The sequence below is a fragment of the Sarcophilus harrisii genome, chromosome 1 (genome assembly GCF_902635505.1).
Source record: "Sarcophilus harrisii chromosome 1, mSarHar1.11, whole genome shotgun sequence".
Lineage (NCBI taxonomy): Eukaryota > Metazoa > Chordata > Mammalia > Dasyuromorphia > Dasyuridae > Sarcophilus > Sarcophilus harrisii.
The window spans coordinates 305,471,192-305,498,188 of NC_045426.1; the positions used below are offsets into that span (position 1 = coordinate 305,471,192).

At 37.6% G+C, this 26,997-nt stretch overlaps 1 protein-coding gene across 2 annotated transcripts in view; it reads left to right on the forward strand.

The window, feature by feature from the left end:
* GRIN2A (glutamate ionotropic receptor NMDA type subunit 2A) overlaps positions 1–26,624 on the forward strand; it is a 506,739-nt gene extending 480,115 nt beyond the window's left edge. The window contains exons 13-16 of one of the 2 annotated variants that reach the window (XM_031944725.1): positions 2,637–2,875; positions 15,826–17,605; positions 18,198–18,333; positions 18,494–26,624. In XM_031944725.1, coding sequence (XP_031800585.1) covers positions 2,637–2,875; positions 15,826–17,605; positions 18,198–18,333; position 18,494 — 2,156 coding nt within the window. In that variant the 3' untranslated portion in view covers positions 18,495–26,624. Of the gene's footprint in view, positions 1–2,636; positions 2,876–15,825; positions 17,606–18,197 lie in introns of both variants that reach the window. The other variant, XM_031944719.1, reaches the window with a different exon arrangement.
* The last annotated feature ends 373 nt before the right edge of the window (positions 26,625–26,997 follow it).

A 26,997-nucleotide genomic window follows, 5' to 3' on the forward strand; every position in this document is an offset into this window, starting at 1 on the left:
TCTCTACCAAATTTTACTGTTTCTTAATGTCTTGAAATTCATTTATTTATTGTATACAAGATTCTTTTGGGGAATGCATACAAAGGTGTAGAACTCAGTCCCTTCCCACTAGGAGTTATTATCTAGTTGGAATGAGAACAAGGGGAAAAATTAGTAATCATCAGAAATCCAAATATCAGTTCAAAATGTCACTAAAAGTGATCACAAAGCAGTACATTACATTATCAGATGAATCATAAAATAATGAGAACTGTGAAAGATTTATACTCGATTAAGTTTTAGTGAGTTGTATTATGGACTACATAAAACAAAACAAAACAAACAACCCCCCTCCCCCACAATATTTCCTTGGGAAAAAGGCAAAGAAAATATTTCTTCCAGTGTTTCTTTGCTCAGTCAAATGCAAGCTGTTTTAAAAATTGGAGATCATCTATCCCTAAAAGTCGAACTGGAAGGCATGGTAGAGATTATTCATTTATAATTTTTTTTTGGATAAGGAAACTGAAATCTAGGGAAATTAGAAAACTTTTCCTACATCATGGAGCTAGGTTCGGATTCCATGAGTCAAAAGAATTACACCTGAAACTAGGCCTGGGTGATAAGTATAAAGTTCCCTTCATGGACCTTCCCAAATCCAATATCAGTGATTCAGTTAAACTTAATAAACAGGTATTAACCATCTCCTAGATTTTATGTGAGGGTCAGTAGGGCATAGTAAATAATGGCCTAACCTTGGAAAAGGGAAGAGTTGGGTTTTTGTTTCTGATTTTATATGACACACATAAATTTAATGGATGCATACATATAAATACATACAAATGTAATCTACTCAAACAAAAGAAAGAACATTGAGGACCTCTGTAACCATGGCAGACTTGCCAGAAGAGCATTACCATGTCCTTACAGCATTGTAAAAGGGGAAAATGAGCAATACATGATATTTTTAAAGGATGGCAGCTGGTGTTGTTACAAGGCGAGGAAGCAAAAAACATAGACAGCTAGGCACTTGGATGGTGGCAGACTGAAGAAATATGTTAGGTGTTTTGGCTAATAAAACAACAATACAGGGTCTTCATAGACAATCGCCTTTGTATGTGTACATAGCCAGACAGACAAATGACTTAAGTGAAATCTGGCATTACTAGAGTTTGGGGAGGGTGTCAGGAAAGAATTGCATTGAAGGCAGAAGGGAAATGTAGCTTAGAGCAACCCTCTACCTAATATACCTGAGTCACTGCTACCAATTCTCCCTTATTGTTGAAGATTTTTAAATGGAGAAATTGTTTTCAACTGGTAATTCAACTTAAGAACAAATAAGCAAAAAACTTTTTATTATTCAATTAATATTATTTTTTTCAATTTGCATGTTAAGATAGTTTTCAACATTAATTTTTGTAAGATTTTGAGCTCCAAATTTCCCCCCTTCATTCCTTTCCTCCCATTCCCTAAGATAACAGACTATCTGATATAGGCTGTACATGTACAATCATATTAAACATATTTCAATATTAGTTATATAGTGAAAAAAGAATCAGAACAAAAGGGAAGAAATGAGAAAAAATTTTAAAAGTGAAAATAGTATTCTCTGACCTGCATTCAGAGTCTATGCTTCTTTCTCTGAATGGGGATAACATTTTCTATATGAGTCTCTTGGAATTGTCTTAGATCATTGTATTGCTGAGGAGATCTAAGTCTGTTATAGTGGATCATTGCACAATGTTACTCTGTACAATGTTCTCTGGGTTCTATTCATTTCACTCAGAATTAGTTCATGTAAGTCTTTGCAGATTTTTTCTGACATCTTATAGCACAACCATATTCCATTACCTTCATATACCAAAACTAATTCAGTCATTTCCCAATTGATGGATATCTTCTCAATTTTCAATTCTTTGCCACCACTAAAAGAACTGCTATAAATATTTTGTACACATAGTTCTTTTTTCTTTTTTCATGATCTCTTTGGGATACAAATTTAGTAGAGATACTGATGGATCAAACAATATGCCCTTTGGGCATAGTCCCAAAATTTCTCTCCAGAATAGTTGGATCAGTTCACAACTCCACCAATGATGCATTAGTGCCCCAGTTTTCCAAATTCCCTCCAACATTTATCATTTTCTACAAAAAAACTTTTTATTTAAGTCCTTCCATATGCAAAGCAGTGAGAGACAGCATGACATATGGATAGAGAACCACTATTAAAGTCAAGAAAACTTCAGTGCTTACTACAATATAAGACATCTTCTGAGCCATTACAAGTTTCTTTAATTTTCCCTTGAACTGGGGAAGTGATTAGTTTGAAGATGAGGCATTTTGGATGAATCTGAGATTTTTTTTCCTTTTGAATTCATATTTTTAAATGTAGAGATAACAGAAAAATGGAATTAGTATAAGAATCCTATGAACAGTGATTATTTAAATTTTATTTCTTTTTTTATCTGTATCTCTAGCACATAACTCAGTATCTAGAATAAAGTAGCTACTTAATAAATTGTTTTAATTAATTGAATCAAAGTCTTTTTAATTGGATTCAACGTGTCACTGTATTATCCTACTTATCTGTCAGGGAAGAGGAGAAGGAATGAAGAGAAGTTTCTCCTTATTCTCACTTAACAATGTGTTGGTCCTTTTAGGAGAGATGGAAGAGCTGGAGACACTTTGGTTGACAGGAATCTGCCACAATGAGAAGAATGAAGTGATGAGCAGCCAACTGGATATTGACAACATGGCGGGAGTTTTCTACATGCTTGCTGCTGCTATGGCACTCAGCCTCATCACCTTTGTCTGGGAACATTTGTTTTACTGGAAACTCAGGTTTTGCTTCACTGGAGTATGCACAGACAGGCCAGGACTGTTGTTCTCCATCAGCAGGGTCAGTAAAATTTAAATTCATGTCCTTTCACAACAGATGAACCAAAACTAAACCATCATTTCCCTCCATCCTAATAATATTTCTTCACATTTCCTGTTTTTTATCCTTTATAACAGTCTTATTCTGACTCTTTATTAGACATTCTGGAGGGATTTATAAATAATAATTTTAAACAAAAATGCTAAAAGTAACTAACATTTATATAGTAGTAAATACTATATAGTAAATAACCCTGGGTAAATAACCCCAGGGTTATTAAAAGCTAGATCAGAAGAGCACAAGTTTTGGTTGGGTTTATAAAAGTGAAAAGGCTTCAAGTCATGACCCTAAGATTACCCATCTATATCTGTCATCTGCGAAATCAGTTAAGTGTACTCATCACAATGTGGGTCATAACTACAATCACTCTCAAAACTAATTTACTTAATTATAGAGCAATTGTCATATGTTATTTTTATTGGTGGAATGACTGCCACCCACTGACAAAATCAGAGGTATTTGAAGTACTATGATTAGGAGTTAACATACAGGGTAATAAATACACCAGGGTTTTTGGGAGAGCTTATGTTTTCTCTTTTGATCTATGCAACAATCTTGTGAAATAGTTGGTAAATGGATGAATTTGATTTTGTACAGAAGGTCTAGGTAAAGAAAAAGTGATTTTCACCCAAGGTCACACAATTAATGATACAACTAGGATTCAAATCCAAATTTTCTAACATCATGCTTAATGTTCTTTCTGTTATAACATATAGTCTCTGCATTGTGTTATGAATTCTTTCATTCATACAAGGCAACACATCTCTCTTTCTCCCTCCCCCCAACATCACATTGAACATACATGTTCTCCTAAGCAGTTGTGTGGTCTAATAACAGATTAATGAGGTAAGTATGCTGAAGAAGTAGAAAACTTTGATAGAACATTGCTTTCTAGCTCAGGAGATATTTATTAAGTAAACCAAATTAGCTGCTTAAAAGAAAATTGATGTGTTAAATAATATTTGGAATTTTTAAGAACATAAGATATTCTAGAGATAGACATTAACTTCCTGTCAAGCCTTCCAGAGGAAGATTCCCTCCCCCCATTATTTATTCTAAAGCTGGCTACTGTGCAAATACATATTTTCTAATTAGTTTGATGCCATCTAAATACACATATTGCTTAAAAATAACACCGTGTTATTTATAGGTACCATGCCAAATTTAAGATAATTCTCTCAACCAGTTACTAAGTAGCTTTCATACCTAATTGAGAGAATGCACCTTGCCACATTTTCTTATCAATTTTGTTTCTTTTTGGCAACATATTTCCATTATTTAATAGTATAGGGAAGTCTTTAAGGAGGCAACATTGATAGACAATCATTAAGAGAAACAAATGAAATCTTCTCCCACAACTGACCATAATCCTGCTCAGTCTTGATTTCCTGGAGCCTTTCCAATTATACAAGAATTTACTGAGACTTCTAGATAGTACTTTGGTCCATAGAACTTTCTCAGGAATCATTATGTATATCCCATATCTTCTCTCTAATAATAATAGCCATAAGGAGACATTGATTGCCTGGCTAACTTACTGACCTAAGGGAAGTCATCCTCAAGCAATTTCTTGTCCTTATTTTCCCAACACAGGCTGTATCCTATTTAATAGTATTTTCTTGTTTCTTGACTTTTCAAATCCATCCGAAAGTGTGTGTTTGAGAATGTCATTATGTAACAACACGATACCCAAAAGATATTGAATCAACCACTTTCAAAGTTGGTTTGCTCTCAAACATCATTCTTTCTTCAAAGAATTCTGTTATATTATCAGTTAAATTTAGAAAAGGCACAGTGCTCCAAATTTGATTTTATTTGCAGATGAATTGCATGGCCCTCTGAAAGCTGACTACAACTCTATGTCTACCTTGAGAGGTCCCCAACTTCCACTAGCCAAGTGTTGCCAGAGTCTTCTAAATGTAGAGGCTTCCAGTCCATTGAGAAGTTATCCGATACTTCCATTGACAGACCTTGCAGTCACAGACACATTCAGTTGTATGCAAATACAATTATTCCATTCAATTCAATGAACAACATTTAGTATATATATGCATGAATACATAATGTATCCTCCAAATGCACTTTCATATATCATATTGTATTGTACAATGTTTATACACAAACCCACAACTACAACATTGACCTAGGCATTCAAAGAATGCTAGGAATTTTCTTTCTTTTTTAAATAGGTTTTTTTTTTTTATATTGTTGGCTATTGTTTGTACATTATCTGCTTTGCCCCCTTCCCATATTCCTTCCCCAAACATATAAAAACAATTTTTAACATTTAAAAAAAATTAAGGTAGAATTTATTTCTCTTCCTCCTTCTTCCCCTTAAAAAGAAAGCAATTTGGTATAGGTTATACATATGCAGTGATGCAAAATACATGATGTGAAGGAAAACACTCCTCCAAATTTGAAAAATTGTATGCCTCAATCTGCATTCAGATTGTATCAGTTCTTTCTCTGGAGGTAGATAGTATTTTTCATGATTTCATTTTCTTTGAAATTGTCTTGGATCATTGTATTTCTGGGAATAGCTAAGTCATTCCCAACTGATCATCAAATATTGCTGCTATGATGTACAATGTTCTCCTGGTTCTGCTTACTTCACTTTGATTCAGTTCTTGTAGTTCTTTCCAACTTTTTCTGAAATCATCCTCTGCATCATTTCTTATAGCACAATAGTAATTCATTACAGCCACATATCACAACTTATTCAGCCATTCCCCAGTTGATGGACATCTCAATTTCCAATCCTTTGCCGCTCCAAAAAGAACTGCTATCAATATCTTTGCATAAATAGATTCTCACAATTTTTCTATTTTCTTCTTTTTAAAAATCTCTTTGGGATAAAAACTTAGTAGTGTTATTTATAGATCAAAAAGTGTGAACATATTGTAGCCCTTTATATTTCCAAATTGCCCTCCAGGAATGTTGGAGTTCACAACTCCTACAGTTTTCCTACATTCCCTCCAACATTTATCATTTTAGCAAAGTATTTGAGAGAATTTTCTAATGAAAATCTTGTGCTATCTCTAATCCATCTTTTAGTAAGTTCAGGATAGCATTATTTTTTCCTGATGTAGAAAGAAAAATTGAAGGCTTGAAGAATTTTTTTAAAGTAATATTGAGACATCAGAAGTTTAAGCTCAATCCTCAGGTTTTAGTAAAGTAGATGTTTAATCTTTCCCCCCATTTTTGGTATATATAAAAATTGTGAAGAATGTGTATTTTTAAATCAGCCGGAGTCAGGAATTCAGGTTAGGGGAAAATCGTCAGTCTTTATTCTCAGTGAAGAAGGATCGGAGGTGGAAGAGAATCGGCGATAGCAATGTGTGCAGCTGAGTCAAGAAGCGAGCTTGACCAGCAGCCACACAACCAGCAGCTTGGAGTCTCAAACCCAGGCCCAATCTCTCCCAGCTTCTCTTCCTGTCTCTCTCTCTGCCTCCACCCACCAAAATCGTCATTTCCTATACAACACATCAGGACTTGCACGGAGAGTGGGCAGGGACCATTCTTTATCCAATCATGTATATTAATAGAGTATAGCCCAATTACTATTTAGCCTCACGTACTTGGGACCTCAGTGCATCAACTCAAACCTCAGCCCTTACATCTCCACTTTCTTTTTTTTAGAACACAGGTGGTCATGCCATCCCTGACTCCTCAGGGAGGTCAGAGCCCCAAGGAGAGTGATCACAGCCTTGACTTCTCAGAAAGGTGGTGAAAGCACTAAAAAAGATGATCACACCCTACCTGACATCTCAGGAAGGGAGATGAAAAGCACCAAAGGGAAATGGGGGTTGCTAGTGTGTTTCTGGGCTGAAGGGTCTTATTATGCACAAACCCATCAGCATGGGAGGTATTACACAAGCACATAGCAATAACAGAGGCTTTGGGATGACCCTCCCCTCAGTCAGCAGGCTCAATGTGGTGTAACAAACATGAATTTACACAAGTAGCGGAATAACAAACAATATAAATCAACGTGGTGTTGGAAAAAGATCACCAGAAATCCTAGAAAGAGGGTATATAAACAAAGTCACATACACCTTCTTCCAGCAGCCAAGAGATAGTCCAAAAACTAATCTATGTCCATTGTTTCTAATGTCAGGGAATCCAATGATCCCCTGAGTTTTTGAAGTCCTGCAAAAGTCTTTTATGTTTAGGGAATCCAATGATTCGAGCAGATTTTGAAGTGTTGTAAAGTCTTATCATTTCTCAGAGAATCCAATTATTCCTGAGAGTTTTCCAAGTCCTATGTCTCAGAGGAATCCAATGATTCCTGAGGGTTTTCAGTCCTATGTCTCAGAGAATCCAATGATTCCTGAGGGTTTTCAGTCCTATGGCTCAGAGATCCAATGATTCCTGAGGTTTTGAAGTCCAACAATCTTTGATGTCCATGAGTCAAATGTCTACTGCCATGCTCTTTCAATGGTGAGCACAATCAGCAGAAATCACCGATATTTCTTGGTCTTCTCCTTTGTTTCAAGGTCTGCTCCGTCTCTCTGCGATGGACAAGGCAATATGGCTCGTTGGCACCCATCGATTCCTACTCCACCTGTAGAGATACCAAGCAAACCCTCTCCAAAGCAGTTACCCTATCTGGTCCTTTCCATTTCACCACTTTCTGGGTCTCTCCACATCACCTGGCATTATCTAAAGATAGTGGAGTGCTCGCACTGGACACTGACCTTCCGTTGGGTTATAAAACCTTCTGCGGAGCCAGTGCATCTTTGTCAAAATCAAAAGTTAATAGTATAAAGGCTAGATTTAGAAGTTCTCTAAGGTTACCTGGCTCCCCTTTCTTTTGTTTTGGAGGAGCGTCTTAATATCTCTGTTTCTCCCTCCACTATTGCCTGTCCTTGAGGATTAAAAGGTATACCTGTGGTGTGTAAAATCTTATACTGTGCACAAAAGTGTGCAAAAATGTTTTAAGCATAAGCAGGACCATTGTCTGTTTTTATTGCTTGTGGCACCCATAATGGCAAATGCTTGTGTGGAATTCAGTGACCACTCGGCTGTCTCTTTTCTGCTGGCATTGCAAAGTGAATCCCAAAAAGGTGTCTACCACAACATGGAAGAAAGACAGACGACCAAAAAATTTATAATGGGTCACATCCATTTGCCAGATTTCATTGGGTCTCAAACCACGAGGGTTCTTCCCTTGAGGCAGTGTAGGAGCATGGAAAGGAAGGCAAGCCGTACAGGCTTTACTACCTAGCTTCCTCTCTTGTTATTCAAATTGTAAACGTAAAAGCTCGAGCAGCCTGATGATATTTAGAATGAGATGCCTGAGCTTCTTGGAACAAAGGGGTATTGACCAACAATAGTTAGAAGGCTATCTTGCCTTTGAATTGCCATCAAATATGGGACCTGGAAGTCCACTATGAGAATGGACATGTAACATATAGATCTTACCTGGATGCTTTCTACTTCTCTTGAAAGTTTCTTAAAGAGCTGATATATATTAGAGGCTCAAATTTTATTTGGCTGGTTCTTTGTACCACACCTACTGAATAGGCTGAATCAGATATTATATTTATGTCTCCTGGATAATAGTAAGAGCTAGAATGATCACTACAATTCATTCTGCTGAGTGGACTGAAAAAAGGGTTCTGACTACTCTCTTTATAGTTAGATCACAGTAACAGCACAAATATTATGTTTGGATGCATCCGTGAAGATAGTTGGTCCTTTAAGAGGAACTTTAGAAACTGTTTCTTCAAGAATCCATCCCAAATTATGTAATAGTCTAGTTATCTTAATGGACCCATGTAAAAATTTGGAGCCATGGCTAATAAAATTTGCCACTCTGGGATGGTCTCACAACACACATTAATTTGTATTGGTATAAAAGGTATATATCTTTCAGGTCTTGTCCAGATAATTGTACTGCTCGCTTAGTGGCCTTTAATAAAATTCTAGCCACAAGCACTGGGTAGGAAGTAAGGCTTTGTTCTGGTTGTCCAGAAGGTTCACCCACTCTATCACACTGTGTCCTTGATGAAGGACTGCTGTGGTGCCTCTTGTGTGGCAAAACTGATATCTCCAAGGGTTTTTGGTGACTTTTCTAACCCATTGGATAAAGCAGTTCAACTCAAAGCCTCTTGAGATTCTTTTGTAAGCTGGTGGTGAATTTAAAGCACTGTCTCCCCCTTAAAATGTCATATAACGTTGTAACTGATAGGTATTAAACCTAACACTGGTGATCCATTGGATATCTCCTATCAATTTCTAGAAAATCATTCAATGTGTTTTAGCTTTTCTGTTCTTAAGGACAGTTTTTGAACTGTAAGCACCTTAGGGTATACTTCATATCCTAAATATTGAAAAGGAGCATGTCTTTGAATTTTTTTCTGGTGCTATGTATAATTTGTAATTCCTTAGTGTTTCTATGGTCTTTTGTGAAATGCCTCTAACATTTGTTCCTCAGGTACATCCCAAAATGTCATCCATGAAATGTAATAGCCTTAACTTTTGGGAATACTTTTCTTACTGGAGCAAGAACAGCAAACATACATTTGAACATAGTAGGGCTGTTTTCATTCCCTGTGGCAAACTGTCCATTCATATCTTTTATAAGGCTCAGCTAAGTTAACGCTGGGCACTGAAAAGGCAAATCTTTTCATATCCTTCTTATCCAGAGGGATAGAATAAAGCAATCCTTAATATCTATGACCCAAAGGAGGCCATTCTTCTAGGCAATTCAGGCTGAAGAAGTTCCCATAGTTTCCATCTGTTCATTCACTTTTCTTAAATCCATTAACATCCTCCATTTTCCAGATTTCTTTTTCACAACAAACACTGGGGAATTCCAAGGACTTAGAGAATGTTTTAAGTGTCCTTGGTCAAGCTGCTCCTGTACTCTATCTAATAAGGCCTGAATTTTATCTTTACTTAAGGGCCACTGTTCAATCCACACTGGTGTATCAGTTTTCCATTGGATAGGAACAGGTGAAAGTGTTGGCAGGCCTTCAACAGAAGCCCTGCTTAAAAAACCGAAGTACTCATTTTTAACCCTAATTGCTGTAAAACGTCTCTTCCCCACAGATTGATGGGATTCTTTCAACTTATAAAGGAGTAAAACTCCTGTTTGCCCAAAAGTCCATCTCATAGGGGCAGCACTAATTTCAGCTGCTATTGTCCTCCTACACCAGACATGTAGGTGTCTGCTTTAATCTTTGGCCAGTGACTGGCCAGCTGGCACTCTAATACAATCCGATCTGCCAGTGTCTACCAATCCTTCCAATGGAAGGCCTTTTATAGATTGTGAGCATAGGTCAGTCAGTTGTTCAGCTGCTGTCCAGTAAATTGCTGGATTTTGTGATCTGGAATCGGAATCTGGGTGACTATCACCAGGCTGCTTATTAGGATTCTGTATGGTAAAACTAATGCTACTATTTCTCCTGGGTGATAAGTCCACATTGTCTGCCTGTATTGGTGACTGGATATTATCTAACATTCCTAGTTTCCCACATCAGTATGTGGATGGACACTGTTTTGTACGTACTCTCAGGAGGTAAAATGGTCAAGGCTACTGTGCCTGGAGGCAAGGGATCCATAGGCTGGAGAGGAACAGATTTTACCTCTCCAGGGGTATCTCAGTTGTCTCAGCTGCATACAACTCTATTCTCCCTAATTGTAATCCCTTTCTCCCATCAGGTTGCTTCCTGGCTGATTGATTGTGTAATCCTTTCTGCCATCATGGCTTCCTGGCTGATTGGCCCATATTGGGGTATTGGCCGTCTAGGCACTCTCTGGGTGCACCATTGGCTGCCATCATGCCCAAGGTTTTGCCTGGGGCCCTGGGGCTGGGCCCCTCATCCCGTTTCCCTGAACCTGTTCTACATTTGAGGCCCAATGGAGCCTCTGTTGCATTTTGGACATGGGATACTGGGTCTTGTTCTCCCACCCTGTTTTCTCACTCTGCCTCTATACCAACACTGAGCTTTCAGATGCCCTACTTTACCACATTGAAAGCATTGACATGTCTCTCTAGAAGTCCCTTTCCGGAAGGGACCCTGTCTACCCATGTTGGGATCTTGGGAAGTCTGCCGTCTGGCTAAAAGGCATTTGGGCCACTATGGCGGCTTATGAACTCCTCTAAAGGAGCATCCTTGTGATCCATATAATTTCTGCCACCTTATTAGCATTTTCCTTAGCAAGTTGCCTTATTAAAATATCTGTTGATGGATTTTCCCCATTAGTTCTTGTGATAGCAGTCTGCAAACGTCCACAAAGTCAGCAAAGGCTCATCTGGCCCTTACATTATTTTATGAACAGCCTCACCTTTGTCATTTTTATTGTGAATCGAAGCCCACGCTTTGATAGCATTAGCAGCAATTTGCTCATATGTTGCTACTGAATAATTAATCTGTGCTGTGATGTCTGCATGTGGACCTATACCTTGTAGTAGGTCATGGTGATCAGCATGAACACATTTGACTATTTTGTTGGGCTTGTATCCTACAGAACTCACTATATTCAAAGCCACATGTAATTTTGTCCAGGTTCTAGGCATACCCTTGCTATAGATTTCCAGTCATCAGGAGTCAAGATTTCAAAAGCCAAATTCTGTAACAGCATCTTAACATAAGCTGATGTAGCCCCATAGAGAGTGCAAGCCTTTTTAAGATCTTTAATGATTTCTAAGTTAAAAGGGGCGTATCTCCGACTTTGTTGACCTGAGGCATTAGACTGGGAAATTACAGGAAACATAAGTGGCTGAAGCTCCTGGATGTCCACACCCTTTTCTTTGGCCTTCATTAAGCCCTCTTGCAGTCTGCTCATGATTGGATACTGGGGATGCTGGGGGGGAGGTGCTGGTGCTGTCACTGCCCCCCCACTGCCCCTCCTCCCTCCATCCCGGAGGGTGGAGTTGGTGGAGGAGAGTCAATCACTTGCTCCTGCGGTGGGGCTAAAGCTGCCTCCTGAGGAGGAAGGTCACCACACCCTTGCTCACTTAAGTCTCCATGCCCTGTGGGGATATGGTCATTAATCTCTTCATTGTCTTCCTCCTTAATATCATGGCTAATTTGAGGAGTAGAAGGAGCCACTGTTTTTTTCTTTCTTCTAGGGATAGGGTTTCTTAATGCTAACTGAAATATATTGTATAAATAAAATGCCTCGATGGAAATTGAAAGAGGACCACATTCTCTGAAATGCATGGACATCTCTTGTCCAACCCGGGACCAGTTATCTCGAGAGATCTGCTCCTCCTCTATGAACCTAGGGGAGATGCAGTTTAATATACCCACAAATCTCGCTATCTGTTCCCAAGTTATAAGTAACCCATGTATTTCTATCAGCTTAAGTATGCTTTCTATACTATCACTCTTGGGTGGGGTTGGGGGCGGGGATGGAGAGTCTTTAGCTAGCATTTGTCCCATTTTAGCCAAAAAAAAGATTACTGGTTTAGTTTTTAAGAAAATAAGTTCCCTGTTTGTCTATTAACAATACTCACCCAAGTTCCTGGTCACCAGAGACTTCTTCAGTCCTTGGTTCCCATCGTTGGGCGCCAAATGTGAAGATGGTGTATTTTTAAATCAGCCGGGGTCAGGAATTCAGGTTAGGGGAAAATCGTCAGTCTTTATTCTCAGTGAAGAAGGATCGGAGGTGGAAGAGAATCAGTGATAGCAATGTGTGCAGCTGAGTCAAGAAGCTAGCTCGACCAGCAGCCACACAACCAGCAGCTCGGAGTCTCGAACCCAGGCCCAATCTCTCCTGCTTCTCTTCCTGTTTCTCTCTCTGCCTCCACCCATCAAAATCGTCATTTCCTATACAACACATCAGGACTTGCACAGAGAGTGGGCAGGGACCATTCTTTATCCAATCATGTATATTAATAGAGTATAGCCCAATTACTATTTAGCCTCACTTACTTGGGACCTCAGTGCATCAACTCAAACCTCAGCCCATTACAAAAAATATATAAATATATTTTAATCTGATTTTCATTTCCATTTTTTTCCTGTCACTCCTGCTCTCCCACTTATTGAGAAGGCAAGAAAAGTAAATTCAATTGCAAAAATAAATAAATGAAATCATGCAAAGCAAATGTCCACATTAGTTTTGTCCAAGCACACACATGTACATATACACACGGAAGGGCGAGGGGAGAGGCAGAGAAGAGACAGAGATACCCAGAGAGGGAGAGACAGAAAGAGAGACACACTGAGAGAGCTAAAAACAGACAGAGATAGAGGCAGTGAAAGAGATATAGAGAGAAGGAGAGAATATGCATTCACTAGTCTGAACCCTCAATCTGGATTACTTTCTAATTTTTCCAACAGTTTTTGTCAAATAATGAATACTTGTCCTAAGGTTTGGGATCTTTAGATTGCTGTGCTTGTTTTCTCCTGTGTATTATATATTTAATTTGTTCCACTTATAAACTTCTGTTTTTTATTCAGTACCAAGTGCATTTGATGATTACAGTTTTGTGGGGTAGTTGGAGATCAGCCATTCTTAGGCCCTTTTCCTTTTCCTTTATTTCAGTGATTAGGGATTCACTCTTTTCCCTGAGTAGATATTACATTCTCAGACACCCTCGTGTGTGTCTCCATTGGATACTCCTTTCTTTCATCCATACAAATATCTGCATTTTATACCAAGACTCTAGTGAACAAGTATTTTTCTCTTTCTCTTCCTTTCTCCATTATGCATGCTGAACTTGTAGCAAATAGGCAATCATTGCCATTCAGGGAAAATAGATTTGTGTAATTCTTGGCAGCTCTTGGGCACCATAGGCATTCTGAATAAATGTCTCCAAAGTGAAACATATCTCCCAAGTTACATATCTTAGTCCCCATCTCAGAATAGCCATTGTGTCCACCTTTTCTGTGACTGCCTTTGTTGTTACTGCACAAGGAAAGAAAACTAGAGCAAAACCCAAATGTTAATTTAAAGCACAATTACAATTTTGCATGTTTAGTGGTGAAAGAGCTGCCTTTGGTCACTAAAAATAATGCAACTACCCCTTATTTCACAAAAACAATAACACATTTCCTAAATTGCTTGATCTATATGAAATGAGATAGAACAAATAATAAATAAAAAAGGCCTTGGTTAGAAACATATATTTGATAAGATCAATTATATGGAACAGGGACTTATCTTCAATCCACATGTATAAAATTAGTAGATTCTGTGGACTTCTAGATTAGGCTTTGGAGGATCCATGATGGCTCAAAATAGTACATAAAAGAAAGACAAAATAGTATAGAGTTGTCTGGTCCATGAATGGAGAGAGTTGGTCAAAGAGGCACATTGGTATGGGTTCTTTTGCTCATTTTGATGACCTCTTTCTCTGAAAAATCTCCTTCCCATAATTACCAGGGCATCTTATTACATGTACCAAAGGAATGTAGCAGAAGTATATAAATTATAGGAGTGGACAAAGAAACTGATAACATGATGGGGAGGGAAGAAATCCCAGCATAGAGATTTGCCTCTTAAATAGTTTTATGAACGTTACAGTTTATATAGATAATTTCAACAAGGAATTAAAGTGGCATTACATATCAAGCATATATTTTTCATAAATATTTATATATTGTATTTTCTTTTACAAGTCTTTGGCTTTGGTCTTTGGCTCAGAGATAATGGGTTCATTTCCATACAAACTAATTAACTTTACTCCATTCTATGGTCATGTGTTTATAATACATGTGTGTACTATACATCTCATCTAATATATTACATAGTATACATTTACACGTTTGTGTTTTTATTTGGCCAGATCTATGCTATTATTGATATGAAGAACTCAGTATGGAAACTTCTTCCATTGATGCATATTGACAATTATAGTTACAACCTATAGTCTTAAGATTTATTTAGGGGCACTAAGAGGTTAAGTGACTTGTCCACAATCACACAATTAGAAAGTTACAAAGGAAAGAACAACAAAATACAGGTCTTCCAAAGTTATTATTTTGTTCAGCAAATCATACTGCTTTTTACATATAGATATACCGTATTTATAGAGAGGCTACATGGTTTGGTGGCTGGATCTGGCATTGGAGTAAAAATAAAAAATCGGGTCCAATTCTTTCCTCTTACCATGCATCACAGACACATCGGCTCTATGACCATGTAATTCATGTAATTTTTCAATGCCCTAGGAAGTCTCTAAGGCTTTAAGTCATAGCAGAGTTAAGTGCTTGATATTCTCCAAGACAGAGATCAGAAGAGTTACCATGTAAAAAGATACCCTTTGAACTGTTTTGAAGGAAATCAATGATTCCACAAGGTGAGGTTGAGAAAGGAATCCATACCAAATGTGACTGTCATGGAGTAGGAAATAGAATAAGACACACACACACACACACAGATATATGTGAATAAAGACACAAATAAATGATGCTGATATACTAATATATAATTGTACATATATGTGTTAATATACTGATATGTGCTTGTATAATCACGCTAATATGTTCCCCTTCAATTTTTGGACCCAGTAGGAAAAGAAAGTGTTAAGAGACTCCTTTCTTGGGGGTAAAACCAAAGCCAGGAATTGATTGGAGACTAAACTCAATAGAATGAGTTGTGGAAGAGTGAGGTGATATCCTCACCTGAGAAGTTGGAAGTGCTTAATCAATCCTATGAATATATGATTTCATCTTCTCCTATTTCCTTCTCTATCCCACACTGCTTCTTAAGATATATTAACCACTTCTCTGTGACTGACACATGGCTTCAGGAATCATTTAAAGAAAGCTTTGGCCAGATACAAGTACAATATTCAAAGTAAGATTGTTTTTCTCATAGAAGAAACTGTTGAGGCAAGAGAATGCCTCAATTTTGTATGTCTAAAAAGTAGCAAACCTTTTATTGTGAATTTTGTAAAATGATCTCTAATCTTCTTCTACTGCTAATATTTTACTTTCTTCCACTCACAGGGCATTTACAGCTGCATTCATGGAGTGCACATTGAGGAGAAAAAGAAGTCACCAGATTTTAATTTAACTGGCTCCCAGAGCAACATGTTAAAACTCTTACGGTCAGCGAAAAATATTTCTAACATGTCCAACCTGAACTCCTCCAGAATTAATTCCCCCAAAAGAACAACTGATTATATCCAAAGAGGCTCCCTCATCATGGATATGGTCCCAGATAAAGGGAATTTGATATACTCTGATAATAGATCTTTTCATGGAAAAGACAATGTTTTTGCGGACAACATGAATGAACTTCAGACATTTGTGGCCAATAGGCATAAAGACAACCTCAATAATTATGTTTTCCAGGGACAGCATCCTCTCACCTTGAATGAGTCCAATCCTAATACAGTGGAAGTTGCTGTGAGCACAGAGTCCAAAGGGAACTCTAGACCGCGGCAACTTTGGAAAAAGTCCATGGAGTCCTTGCGCCAAGATTCACTGAGCCAGAACCCAGTCCCTCAACAGCGGGAGAATGGCTTGGTAGAAAACAGATCTCACTCTCTGAAGAGTCCCAGGTACCTTCCTGAAGAGGTGGCTCACTCTGACATCTCAGAAGCTTCAAGTCGGGCCACATGCCACATGGAACTTGAGAACAACAACAAACACCACAAGACCAAGGACAATTTTAAAAAAAGGTCTGGGGCCTCCAAATATCCGAAGGACTGCAGTGATGTTGAGCTCACCTACCTGAAAACCAAAGCAAGCTCCCCCAGGGACAAGATATATACCATTGATGCTGAAAAGGAGCCCAGTTTCCACATAGAACAACCCCAGTTTATTGAAAACCTTGTCATTCCTGAGAATGTGGATTTCCCTGAAGTATACCAGGATCCCAATGACAACTATCAAAAGGGGGATGCTACACTTCCTGTCAACAGGACTCCTTTGCACAATGAAGATGGCAATGTCCCTAATAATGACCAGTACAAACTCTTTTCCAAGCATTATACTTTGAAGGAAAAAAACTCTCCCCACAGTGAGGGGAGTGACAGATACAGGCAGAACTCTACTCACTGTAGGAGTTGTCTCTCCAACCTGCCCAACTACACTGGTCATTACACTACTCGGTCCCCCTACAAATGTGATTCCTGCCTGAGAATGGGTAACCTCTATGATATCGATGAGGACCAGATGCTGCAGGAAACCACAACCAACCCTGCCCACTCTGAGGATACATACGAGCAAGACTGGGTTCAGAACAATGCCCTTCAGTTCCAGAAGAAAAATAAGTTGAGAATTAGCCGGCAACATTCTTATGACAACATTCTGGACAAACCCAGGGAGATTGACCTTGGAAGACCCTCTAGGAGCATAAGCTTAAAGGACAAGGAGAGACTCTTGGAAGGGAATTTGTATGGAAGCTTGTTTAGTGTCCCCTCCAGCAAACTGTTGGGGAACAAGGGCTCTCTTTTCTCCCAAGCACTGGAAGACAATAAGAGGAGCAAATCTCTCTTCCCAGACCACTCCTCGGATAACCCCTTCCTTCACTCCTACCAAGATGACCAGCGGCTGGTCATTGGGAGATGCCCCTCTGACTCTTATAAACACTCATTGCCCTCCCAAGTGAGAAATGACAACTACTTGAGGTCTTCCCTCAGATCAACAGCATCATCGTACTGTTCCAGGGACAGCCGGGGCCACAACGACACATACATTCCCGAGCATGTGATGCCTTATGTGGCAAATAATAATATTGTATACTCTACCCCCAGGGTCCTCAACTCCTGCAGCAATAGACGTGTGTATAAGAAAATGCCTAGCATTGAATCTGATGTTTAAATCTCCCTTTCTCAGTTTATTTATAGGGAAACATATCTGCCAACATCTTGGAAGTTAAAACGTTAGATGTTCCTTGGGGCCCCAAAGAGAAAATGAGGGTTAGGGGGCATTTTGTGAAGGCTACTTTACACATATCCCTGTGCCCTGTTATAACACAGAAGCACCCTCTTCCTTCTGTGAAGTGTGCACTGGATATGGTAGAAGATGTATAGATGTGCCCTTGACCAAAAAGAAAAAAAAAAGTAAATAAAAGGGCAAGTCTTCTGGGTGCATCCCCCATGGATGTTGGCTTAAGTGTTGTTTTGCCATCTTAGTGGTACAATTTTATGATTTTCCATATTCTAAATTCCATTAAGAGCTTTCTGTTTTTCCATCACTGGAGATGTTGAACAGTTTTCTAATGTAGAATAAGCAATATGGTATGCATGTAATTTGACACAGATTTAAAAAAAATAAGAATGCATTTGCACTGTGAAGGGATTGACATGCACGAAAAATGAGAAAGTTTGGCCCGTAGCTAGTAGTTTCAGCTTTATTTATTGTGCTTTCAGTCACAGCCCAAACCAGACCCCAGAACTCAGGGCCCTGGAAAGAATCTGTATGTCCGCACATCCGAGGCTACCTTCAGTCTAGGCTGTCATCAAGATATGGAGACGCATCTGGAATAATAGGCCCCAGCTGTTCCTGGTGAGGAATCCATAGGAACCCCTTCGGCCGTTGGTTAATGCGGGTCAAATGCTTTCTTTTGTTGGGTTTCACAGGCACTTATTGCTAACTTAAGAGCTCAACAGTTTGCTGTGCAGTCAGAATTCACAGCTGCATAACCTAAAATATGTATTTTTTTTAGATGTCAATATGTGGATCTTACATCTGTGACACAGTGGACCTCACTATTTATTTATCATGAAGCCTCGTGTGTACGTAAGTTTGCATCTCCCCCCTTCTGGTGACTACTCAGGGCTGTATAGTATCTCTTACCCCTTCACTCCAAAAGTAACTGTAACTCATTCTTCACGGAATGGTCCTGGTGGCATCTATTTAACCATGTATTGTTATTCAAGTTGTCAATGCTTTGTCACGAGCCAACAGCCATATGTTTCATGCCATCAAGAAGGAGCAGGATGCCATCTGTTTGCTGAAGGCTGACACAATTTTACATTGATCATATTGCTCTGTGGAATTGCAATTTCCACCTCCACCACCCTCTTCCTGATTCCCAAATCACTATACTCCCTATATGTTTAGTAGATACATGTGCCCATTAATTGAATATGTATATCCTGATAATCATAGAGAAACCGTGGTAGGACAAGTGGTCTGTCACCTCAGACACATTAGCCTCACTAATGCCAGCCTGTTTGTCTACGCCTCTTTCAGAAAAGAAGTATTTTTCCTCTCTAAATCCACTGAATTACTTATTTTTGATTCCAGAGGACATATTGAAAAGAAAAAAAAATAAAATTCCTTAATTAATTATATCAAAATGAAAGTGGAAGAAAGGACTGGTATATCACACCAGTTTTTAATATGCACTTTATTAGACCCGCCTCCAATGGTAAAAACAAAAATAAAATAGTAGAATGTAAGTAAAAGTCCAGTCCACAAAAACATGTACTTTAAATCCTGAAAGAATGTGAGATCCTACCCTAACCATAAATATTCTGAGGTACTCCTACTCTTACATGATATGCTCTGGAAAGTTGCCTTGAATGACCCAGAATCCCTCTGTGCTTACAGCCAAAGTAGAATTATAGAATTTCCTAGCTGGAAAGGACCATACTTTAGATCATTCTAATCCGACCTCCTCATTTTACAAGTGAGGAACTTACTGCCTCCATTCCCTTCTCAGAATTTCTCCTCTTTGATGTTTTTTTTTTTTTTTTTTTTTTTTGAAAAACAAAGAAAATCATTACATATAAGGAGCTCTCCCTACTTTCACATTCCTTTCTCCAGGCCATGATCTGAGAGGCTCAAATGCCTCTCTAAAAGAGAGATAGAAATGGTGGGAGTGGAGATAGGGGCAGAGGTTAGGAACCCTTTCTTCAAACAGTTCCTTGGTCTCCTATTGGGATTTAAAATCCAATAGAATCCCTATGGCACTTTATACCTGAAGAATTCTTGCTTCAGGATTTTAGGAGAACAGCTTGGTGATGGAGGCAGGAACAGTTACTGCACACAGGGCCATCCCTAGGAAGTACAAGACCTCTCATTCCCCTTCACATTTTTATCCAGATGAAATCTGGTCAAGTTCAACTTCAGCCCCAAGGTAGGGGCAGGGTGTGTATATGTATGTATGTTTATGTACGGCTGCCTTTATGGGAAGGGTGAGGCGACCTCACCTATGATGCCTTGTTGTATGAGGGGGGGAAAGAAAGGACTCTGTTTTGGATGTTATTTGCTGATGCTTATTGTATTTTTCTTTTTGATTGCCTATGTGGGAGGGATGATGGGGCCTCACCTATGATGCCTTGTTGTATGAGAGGAAAAGAAAGATATTCTGGTTGGAATGATTATATGCTGATGCTTATTGTATTTTTTTGTCAATGCTGCCTCCTTTCCTTTTTCCTCAATCATATCCCAGCTGCCTGGTTTCCCATAATAATAGGGAGGCCTAATCCCAATTTGCTGTGCCCTGGGGTTGCTTAGCACCCCTTTATGACCTTATTACTTTGTACAGAAATCTGTTGAGAGCTTTTCGCCTTGCTTACATGAGAACATTTGTTGCTCACTAACTTATTGTACCTCCAATGCTATAGACCCTACATTTCACTCCTCCCGTTGTCTATTCCCTTTCTCTCTTTTGAGAATGAAAGCATTTGAGCCCAGAACCATAAGTGGATTATTGAGAAAAGGTGGGAAAATGACATATTCCTGCTCTAGCCATGTTTTGTGTATTCTCTCTATGTATCCTAAAACCTTAGGAGCTTCCACATATAACAGGGAGCATGGAAATTTCATTGGATTGACCATCATAGTCCAAGAAAATAAACCACATCACATCTGCTATCAATGCTATTCTTCTATAAAGAAACTTGGAAGTAGCTTCTATTTAGGAGAGGAGGGGAGACATGAGTTTGTAAGAAAACTATTAGAATTCTAAAGGATTTCAAAGGAAGCAAAAAATAAGGAACGATAAATGATAGGGATAGAGAAATTTCCTTCATTTTGCAATTGAAGAAGCTTTGGCCCAGAAAGGAGAGGTGACTTACTTGTGTTCACCCATGGAGTAAGTGGAAGAGTATGGACTGGATCTCCTGACTCTCACTTCACTGGGGTTGTAGCTTTTATTGCTACACCATACTACCTCTAACAAATATATGAGTTTTTTCAGTCATTGTGCCTGAGGGTTTATGTTTTGATATATACAAAAACCAATTCATTTGACTTGATATATTATTTTAGTAGTAGAGATAGCATAGGGTCATTCTACATTAATCCTAATGTCCATCCTTTGAAGGAAGAATGCTTAAACATGAATTTCAAGTTATTTGTATTTGTGTTAAGCAGAATGAAAAAAATGTGGAACCCTCTTAAGTGGAGCTGTGAAATATTAAATCCTTGAAAATTCTACTTGGCCAGCTTTAGCAGACATGGGAAGGCAATTGAACCTGTTATGCTTGAGCAGGAGTTAGTTTATTTTGCTTAACTTAAATGGCTTGGATGAATGCTATGTGATTTTGAATGACCTTTAAATAGTTGTCAACCCTTGGGCATAACCTATCAGGCTGTTTAAAGACAGGCATGCACCATTGGCAAATGATCAGGATACCTTGTGTGGGCCATGATAGATGCATATATATTATATTAAAAAAGCAGCATGTGAAGCAACTATTTTCCCAGTTCATCAACTCCTACCTAAAAACAGGGTGGGCCCTTTGGAAGCAAATGTCCTCCTGATAGGCTACTAGAGATCCCTAGTCCATTGGGACTTCAATATCATGGAAATGAAGCTTCCTAAGGTCCAGAGCTCAACTCTAAGCAGAATAACTTTTCATCTCCATCATCCCACTAATGTAATTCAGCCCTGTTGTAAACCCTACAGCAGTTTGTTTGTTTCTAAAGAATGCAATCTTTAAAAAAAATAATATAGTTAATATTACCAGTGTGAGCCAGTACCATGAATGGAATTTCATGGATTATATTTTGTGTTTTTACTCTACAGTTTGACTCCAGAGTCATGGTTTTCCTCTTCTGGTAAGAATGCCAGCTAGAGAAAAAAAGATAATAAAACAAATAAAAAATAAATAAAACCAACAAAACAAAACAAAACAAAAAAACTTGAACCCTGTTGCTGCTGAATCAATTCAGAGTTAACTCTGGGAAAAATTATATATACATACATATATATATACATATATATATATATATATATATATATAGTCTTGTTTACAAATGGAATATTTTGGCTTAAAAGAGAATGATAGTGTGGGTGTTTAATTAGTCAAAAGATACACAGCAGACGTGCACTTGAGCATTGTTTACTCAATTTGGTATATCTATACTGATATGTATTTAATATTCTGTATCTTTCTCTGGAAATGACAAATGCCCTGAATTCTTTGCAAGTTGAAAATGCTAATGAAAAACAAAAGTGTTAAAATTAATTAAGTGATGATTAAAAATTTATCTCCTTTAAACCTAAAATGTACGGCTTTCATAACTGGGTTGTCATAGAAATAAATACCTTATGTTGGAATCCCTTATGGTGCCAGACCTAAATAAATACTAATTTGGGAAGCTTAAATATCATTCAAGGGAGTTGAAGGTACTTTCTATCAATGAGTCTGTTTCTGGTGGCTTATTAGTATATAAGGTCATTACAGAAATTTAGGCTTACTGTGCATGGAACTGTTAACGACAAGTTGTATATTTGGCTTTACTGTGGACAAACTATCACTCAGTGATGGCAAGATATACAGAAATAGCTTTACTTCAATGTGGGGAAAAGTTTAGTATAACTCAAATGTATTTGAATCTAATTAAAATAAAGCAAAGATTTATACTGTAAAGTCTTTCTCTTTCCAGTATAGCGTTTGTTTATTTATTTTTACAGAAAACAAACACAAAACTGCTATTCCTTCCCAGATGGTCTCATTTTCACTTCTTTGGAGCAGGATTATATGATTTCCAAAGGTCTTGTGCTTTAACATGTCACTCAGTTGGTGACTTTTTTGCCCTTTTATTTATCCCTTTATACTGTACTATGTTAGCATCAAATTGTATTAGAATAAAATAGATTTATCACTGATAACAAGCAGAAGTAATCAAATGCACTTATCCTGTGAATATGCTAGTGTACACATGTATATAATATACATGTTAATACACATATGAGTGTATTATTCACATAATATTGTATATATTGTAAAGTTACTACTGTTAAAATTAAACGGTGATTATGATATTAACATATGGAAAACCCATTCTGGTTATTTTAATTGAATGATGTCTGTGTTATAGAGGTCAGTTTCCTGGTGTCTCCTCTCTGAAGTGAAAACCGACCCTTCCCATCCTCCTGCCCTCCCCCTCCCCCAACTCCTCTGCTATTTATACTAATGGAAATTGGGCATTTGGCACCTGTTTTTGTTTTTGTTTTTTTGTTTTTTTCCTCTGAAGGAAGCTGAAGGACTTAGAGCTGTAAGGGACTTTAGAAAACATCACACTGAACCCCATTATTTGACAGAAGAAACTGAGATAAAGAAAGCATAGGATAGAACCCAAGCTTCCTAAATCCAGTCTAGAGAAGGCTCTACTATAATCAATTGCCTCTTATCTAGCTCTCCAGCTAGATGACCTCAAATCATGAACTGGTGCTTCTGAATCAAAAAGTAGAAAACAGCCCAGAAGAGGCTTCTTTGACTCTTAGGAAGCACAAGTTGGAACTTTCCTGTTTTTCCTTGGTTTTCTCTTTGAAGTTTGCTGGAATTAATTCATCTACTCTCTCCCCACTCCTCTTTATCCGTTCACCTATAGAAAGTGAATCTCAATGGTTATTTCTAAGCAACCACCCCATCCAAAGATAAAGCATAGGGAAATGGGATTGGTTATTTATGAATCTATGCTAAAATGTAGAACTGAAAAGTTTATTTGCATTTTTGTTTCCAGCTGCCTTTCCTTGAAGAATGAAAGTTAATCAACTAAATTGAATACCTAATATGTGCCTTGAACTCTCCTAGGCACTGTGGGGGATATCGAAATATAATTCCTGTTCACAAGACACTTTCTCTTACATTAGTTTATTAATATAACAGAACTGAAGATATATGAAAAGTGCAGTGATTTAAAACCAATTAATACTTGGGAGCATCAAAAGAAAATTGCCAGTTTCTATTCCATAGTCAGATAAATTGCTCCAAAGCTTAGTTACTTCCAGGAGTAAGATGATTAGATTAGAAGCTGCATTCGCCCTTCTGAAGATTTTAGGCTTTACAGAGCAGGAGTGACTCATGAAAAATTTCAATCTGCCACAGTACTTTTGCCTACTCTTGCCCAACCAATTCAGGGATGTTACATTTCTACTCAAGTATACAAAATCTTTTCCCCCCTCCCCCCCCCACCACCATTGCCTTATGGCACTCGGTTTGAAAAGAGAAATAAACTTCAATTGAAGAATAGGGAAAGGATAAGGCCAAGTCCATGAGACAGCTTTCCTGAATATATTTTTTCTTTTTTTTCCAATTGAGATAACGTGAAAACCATGTTTGCTAGATGAATGTGTGAATGTTATGGTGAGATCATGAAGAGGAATAAATTTTTGGATGGGATCTAAGTGCCTATAATTGTAGCAGCTGATAAATAAAATGACTAGTCAGTTCCCTGGAGAAAAATAAAAGGATTTGGAGTGTGATAGTGAGTAACCAAAAAATAAAAATAAAACCATTCTAGAAATTATCAAAGGATTGTATATTTTGTTCATTGAAAGGCATTTTCAAAAGGTGACACTTCATCTTGTGAAGAAAGGAATAGGTTTGTCAAAATGTGGGCATTTTGTCAACAAATATTTAATGATAATACCGTAGGCCTAGAGGGGTCCTCTTTGGAGTTTCTTCTTGGAGGTCACCTGAGAAATAGCTCTCTGCTCTTAGTTCTTTATTCTTTTCTCAACATTTCAGACAAGGAGATTCCAGGATTCTTGTTTATGTATTCCATTGTCTTATAATCTGTGTGTGGTCAAGAAGTTTTGTGAGTAAGTTCACCTTTGAATGTTTAGCTTGTAATGTCTTGAACCTCCTACACTTAGCATTACCATTCACTATCCCGAAGAGACTTGAAGACTGTTATTAAGTCCCCTCCTCGTTGCTCATTGCTCTTCATCTTATCCTTCTTTTGCTGAGTCCTAAAGTATGGGAATGGAGGGGGGCACAATTCCTGTACATTACTCATGTTTTCCTTATGCTAATATTTATTCTTTGTCCATAGAATGTGTGTGTGTATGTATGTGTGTGTGTGTGTATATATATATATATATATATATATATATACAGTATATACACAGATACAGTAATCCACACATGCACATGTAAAAAAGAGACCCTTCCCTTCTTTCTTTAATAAATTCCCTCTAACACATCTATTTCTTTCTAAATTTGTTTCAACCAACAATGTACATTCCTGAAAGATTACTATATTTATGAGTTATTCTCTCTTATTCCTTTTGATTAGAGATTCTGAACCTGGGATCCATGAATATACACAATGTTGTGCATGCTTACAGATACACACATATACATTTCAATGTAATATATATAATATATATTTTAATCCCATATTTTTTGCTTTGTGTATTTAAAGCTATTATTCTGAGAAAGACTCCACAGATTTCATGGAACTACCAAAAAGGGTCCATTACAGAAGAGTCAAAGAACTCCAGACCTAAGTGTTTAAGAACTCTGATCTTCAAGAATGATTGGATTCTGTAGAGTGGAATTATAAAGAAATCTTTTTTTTATTGAATGTGTGATCTAAAGCTGAATTTACTATCAAACATGCTGAGGACAGGTAGTGATCTATTCTCTCTGCAAGGCTGGCAGTTGTAATATGCCTCAATATCTTAACCTTCCTAGCTAAGTATTAGAATGGGGATTAAAGTTTACCTAGAGAATGGTTGTTTAGCTTGTTCCCTTTAAATATTATTGAATTGTGAAGCTCTAGCTTTCACTGCAGAGAGAGCAGAAATAGTTAAATTCCAAGTGATGGAACTGAGAACATGAAAGTCCTATCTTGTCAAGCCAAATTTCCCAGTCAATGAAAGAGGAAGGAGAGTTCCTAGGAACCCTATCGATGAAAAGTTCATTGAGTTATGTAGGGTCATCTTATGTAGGCATAAAGACTGTCATTTCCTCCTTAATGAAAAAAAATATTTTTTATTTATTTTGCTAAATGGGAATAAAAACCATTTCTAAATATTAGAACAACTTTTGTTTAGCTTCTACTTTGAATACCAGTTTTTGAGTTATAATATAAAAAAAAACTTTTTTCTCAATATATATTGGGAAGAAATAACTGTGTTTATATATAAAGGTGCAATTTACTTCCTCAAGCAGGAATTCTTAGGATTGTTTGTGTCACAGACCCCTTTGGCAGCCTATGGACCTTTTTGAAGTCTATGGACCCTTTCTCAGAACAATTTTTTTCTTATGTACAAAATAAAACACAGGTTTACAAAGGAAACCAATTATATTAAGATAGTTATTAATTTTTTTAGATCACAGAACCTAGATTAAGAACTCTTGCCTCAAAGTTGTATCTCTGAATAAATAAAATTAATAGGAATAGATGGGGAGAGAAATCTGTCATATTATTTTAAAGGCAACCATTCCCACTAACCCATATCCAAATTACAAGAAGTCAAAAAGAATATCCACTATCTTTAGCAACCAAACAAGTCAGAATTCAGCATCTTTCAGGATATTGGTATCAAATACAGTGACATTATAAATGTTCTTTTTTGTGAAATATAGGGTTTTTTGGGATAACTTTTGTTTTTATATCATTTGCATTTCTGGAATTTCCTTTTCTCCCTTTCCCAGTGAACCATTCTTTATAACAAAGAGAAATAATGATTGTTTTTTCTTTTTTTCCTTGGAAATCTAGGACATTTTTCATTGACTGTGGTCATAGCCTTTCCAAAATACAGGATTTAGGATGACCCTTCAAAAGATATTAAAAGAGCTTATAGATGGTAGCCCTTTAAGCTAATAAACTTAATGACATTTTAGCTCACAAATGCCTTTCCTATGGCACTTTGGACCCATCTCATTCAACTGACATTTTGCAATTCCAAGTTTCCAAGGGATTCTAAAAAGAGTAAATTAATATATGAATAAGCAGTTAAGGCCTGAAAAATATAAA